At 57.2% G+C, this 4,031-nt stretch overlaps 1 protein-coding gene across 1 annotated transcript; it reads left to right on the top strand.

Annotated features, from left to right (window-relative positions):
- The first annotated feature begins 1,816 nt into the window (after positions 1 to 1,816).
- On the top strand, positions 1,817 to 3,566 carry LOC138811296 (interferon lambda-3-like). Its single transcript, XM_069999026.1, has 6 exons — positions 1,817 to 2,013; positions 2,179 to 2,305; positions 2,723 to 2,800; positions 3,042 to 3,185; positions 3,291 to 3,377; positions 3,468 to 3,566. Exons 1-6 carry the CDS (start codon positions 1,817 to 1,819, stop codon positions 3,564 to 3,566), a joined length of 732 nt encoding a protein of 243 aa, XP_069855127.1.
- Positions 3,567 to 4,031: the final 465 nt, after the last annotated feature.

A 4,031-nucleotide genomic window follows, 5' to 3' on the forward strand; every position in this document is an offset into this window, starting at 1 on the left:
ACCCGCGGGCGGCGCGGATCCCGGCGGCGCGGGGGGCGGAGCGGGAGGAAAGCCTGACCGGGCGCCGCCCGCCTCCGCTCGGCCCGCAGGCCTCGCCGCGCTGTCACGAAGCCGAGGTCATCTTCGGTCTCCTGAGGACGTTCACGCGGGACCTCAGGCAGGTGGCCGTCGCGGGGCCCTGCGTGTGAGACGCCCGCGCGGATCCGCGGGGCTCCGAAACTCGCCGCACCATTGGCTGCTGCCTGCAGGACCAGGTGCTTGTCAACCAATGAACGCTGAGGCTCCCGGGGTCTACTGCTGTCATTGGCTGCTGCCTGAGTTTCTTCCAGGAAGAGATCTCAGACCTTCGCGAATCAGATTTGTGACCCTGGGCTGAGGGCTGTGTAGTCCTCCAAGAATCTTCTAGTAGGAGAGAGATGAGCTCCGGTATCTGGGGCCACAGCTCGCTTCTGAGATTCCTGGCAATCTCATCCTGCCATTGCAGATCCCAACCCCTGTGACTTGAGTGGATTCTGTGAATCTGTGTTTCTGGGATCCTCTTCCTCACTAGAGGCCCCCTCCCCACCCCCGTTCTCTAAGGAGCTGCTAGTGACACCCCAATGTCCTCAAGTTACTGTCACTGAGCATTCTGTGACCTGGGTGTAATTTGTACTTCTGAAATTCCCTTGTTTGCTCTTCTTTCTCTTGGTGCTGAAATTTAAGTTATTACATTAAAATTGTAACGAGGAATAATACTTCATTTGTGTTGTTTAGTTTTCACTGCCACTATGAGGTACATTCTATCACCAACCCTCGTCCAGAAACAAAAACATGAACCAGAAATCACTGGCACGAGTCTCAAATGTGACTCTAACATGGAAATAGAGTGTCACTCTGGGAACTCCACACTGGACAGCTTCAAGTTCCTCATCTGTAAGGTTTTCTATGTATTTACAAAGGAGGAGTAAATATAGAGGAAGGAAGGGGGTTAGAATGCATCTGAGTTGGATCAATGCATGCCCTTGGGGGCTGTGTGTGTGTGTGTGTGTGTGTGTGTGTGTGTGTGTGTGTGTGTGTGTGTGTGTGTGTGTGTGTCTGTGCTGACACTAAGGCTTGAACTGAGGGCCTGGTCTGTCTCCCTTAACCTTTTTGGATCAAAGTTGGCACTGTACTATGTGACCCACTCTACATCTGGCATTTTGCTGGTTAATTGGAGACAGGAATCTGTGAGATTTGTCTGCCTGGGCTATGTTCACACCAAGATCCTGAGATCTCAGCCTCCTGAGTAGCTAGGATTACAGACATGAGCCCTCCCAGGAGGGATTCTTTTATCTTGTTGGCAGTCTTGGTTTACTGAGCTGTCTCTTCGTACAGTGTCAGCTCCAGGATGGTGGCTGACCACATCCTTCTTGGATGTCATTAGTCAGAAAATGATGTGTGTCCTCTCCCCTTCATTCACAGGGTCCCTGGGCACCTTCCAGCTTCTCAGCAGCACTGCCCTGGGGCCCGAAGTTCTCCAGACTCGTGGATTCCTGAACAAGGCCAGAGCCTTGCCCGGCCCCCGTTCTCTCTCTGATTTAGATGCACTGTGACAGGCAGTGGGACCTCTCCCTTTGGCCTGAGGCTCCTCCTGGCCTGGAAGTCACTATTTCATGTGCCAGGGGACTTGTTTCCTTTCCCTTTCACTTCAGCCACTCACCTGGCTGTGGCCCCGCCCTGCTCTGGGCTTTCCCAGCCCTGGCTCTCCCAGAGGCCAGTGTCAGCCAGGTTGTGGTTGTGTTTTCGATTTTCCTACATCAGCTGGGACTGCCCATCCAGCTGGGTTAAAAGCAGCACCATGGAGTCCGGGCAGTCATCGTGGAGTCCCACACAGCCCTGGAACCCACGAGCCACAGCTGTCCTGACCCAGCAGGCTGCAGTCCAGCAGGATACACTAAGCCAGAGTCGCCCTGCCAGCCGCCAGCGCGGAGAACCAGGCTCCAGTGCACCAGAGGCTCCACTGCAGACAGATGCCAGAGGCACTGATGGTGCTGGGTGAGTTCCAGGTGCTCCTGAGGCGCCCGCCTTCCGCCCCCCCCCCCACCCTTGCCCCAGCTCTGCCCTGGGCCCTCCTTGCTCACCTGCTGTCCTTCTGTGCACAGACATGGCTGGGCGCCACAGGCTCCTCCTGATGTGGATGATGGCCTGGGCTTTGGGCAGTGCACAGGCAGCTCCTGTCACCAGGGCCCTCGGGACCCAGCCAAGTGCCAGGGACTGTCACCTGGGCCACTTGAGGTCCCTCTCCCCGCAAGCGCTGCAGGCCTTCAAGAGAGCCAAGGATGCCTTGGTGAGTCCCAGGGGCTTCCAGCTGCCCCTCCTGCTGTGTGTGGCCATCACCACTGAGCTGCAGGGGCCATCCTCCCCTCCCACTGTGGGCTAACCTGCACCCTGTCTGCAGGGGGCTATCTCCTGCTCTCAGTGCTCTGTGCTAGTTCCTCCCCCACCCCAAGCAGAGTGACTCTGCCATCTTCCTGGGTGTGAATGCTTCTTCTGTGAGCATCCTCCAATGCCTTCACTGATGGCTAGCCTTCATCCTCTCCTGTGGGCTAACCTCTTCCCCTCCTGTTCTGGCTAATGTTGCCTCCTCCTGTGTGGGGGAGGAAACCCCTACTAGTTGGGCTGAAATTGCACCCCTCTTGTATGGTCCCGACTGGGCTAACCTGGGCCCTCCTGTGTGGGCTAACCTGTGTCCTGCCCCCTCCAGGAACAGTACCCCTTGCTGACGGAGGCAAAGTGCAGCTCCCACCTCTTCCCCAAGGCCTGGGACCTGAGGAAGCTGCAGGTGAGTTGGAATCAGGCCTGGCCTCCCCTCAGCAACTGCTTCTGCTGCCTCCTTTCTGAGTCCTCACCTCTCTGCCTCCCTCCTCCCTTCTGCCCATGACTCCCAGGATCTGGTCTATGGAAAGCATTGTCTGTGTTGCTGCCAGTGTCCCCTCCCTGCCACCTTCCCTGTCCCTCCAGATGCCCTCTCCCAGCCCTCAGACTCCGTCTCCTGAGCCTCCCCCTCCTGTGTTCCTGCTCAGGTGTGGGAGCGCCCTGCGGCCCTGCATGCTGAGCTAGACCTGACGCTGAGGGTGCTGGGCTCTGTGGCTGACCCCGCCCTGGGAGACATCCTAGACCGGCCGCTCAGCACCCTGCGCCACATCCACTCCCAGCTCCAAGCCTGTGTGAGTCCTGGGCCCAGGTTCTACCCACGTGGGGGAGGGGCTCTGATTCCTGGTGGCCCCCTGGGACCCAGGCCTGGCCTCACCTCCACCCTGCTCTGTCCCCAGGCCCAGACTCAGCCCTCAGCCAGCCCCAGGCTCCACAGCCGCCGCCTGTCCCACTGGCTGCACAGACTCCAGGCCGCCCTGAAGCAGGTGAGGGCGGGAAGGGACGGGGTGGGGTGTGCTGTGTCTGGATCCCAAGTTGGGACAGCCCTGAGTCCTCCCTCTGCCCCCGCCCCTCAGGAGTCTCCAGGCTGCCTGCTGGCGTCTGTCACCTTCAACCTGTTCCGTCTCCTCACCCTGGACCTGAGCTGTGTTGCCAAGGGACCCCAGTGCGCATGACCGTGCTCCTGTGCCGCCTGTCCCGGAGCCTGGACCTCATTCATGTGTCCACCTCTTGTTCTAATTGATGGCCCTCCCCCATTGCTATTTATGTATTTATTACCTGTGTAAATTCTCCAACTCAGAGCCAGTAAGATGTTTATTTTTGTACTCTTTGTAATATTGTGCAAATAAATTATGCCGAATGCACCATTGTTTTGTGGTGTGTGTTAGTGTGTGTGTTTGTGTTTGCTCTTGGACAGTGGTGTTATTTACTCCATGTCACACACATGTGTTGCTGCTTTTTTTGAGACTAGAAGTAGAGGCTGGGCTTCTAGGTGTGGCTGCAAGTTCCCATGCAAGGAGCTATGTGCATCTGCCTTCTTCCTCATGGGAGACTCTGGGAGAAAAGGGTCCAGTCGGTCCTGCAGGATTCTAGTTCCCTGCTCTGTCTTCTTTCCTCAAAATACAGGTTCCTCTTAGTTT

Source organism: Dipodomys merriami, unplaced genomic scaffold (genome assembly GCF_024711535.1).
Source record: "Dipodomys merriami isolate MVZ:Mamm:240054 unplaced genomic scaffold, mDipMer1.0.p SCAF_52, whole genome shotgun sequence".
Taxonomy (NCBI): domain Eukaryota; kingdom Metazoa; phylum Chordata; class Mammalia; order Rodentia; family Heteromyidae; genus Dipodomys; species Dipodomys merriami.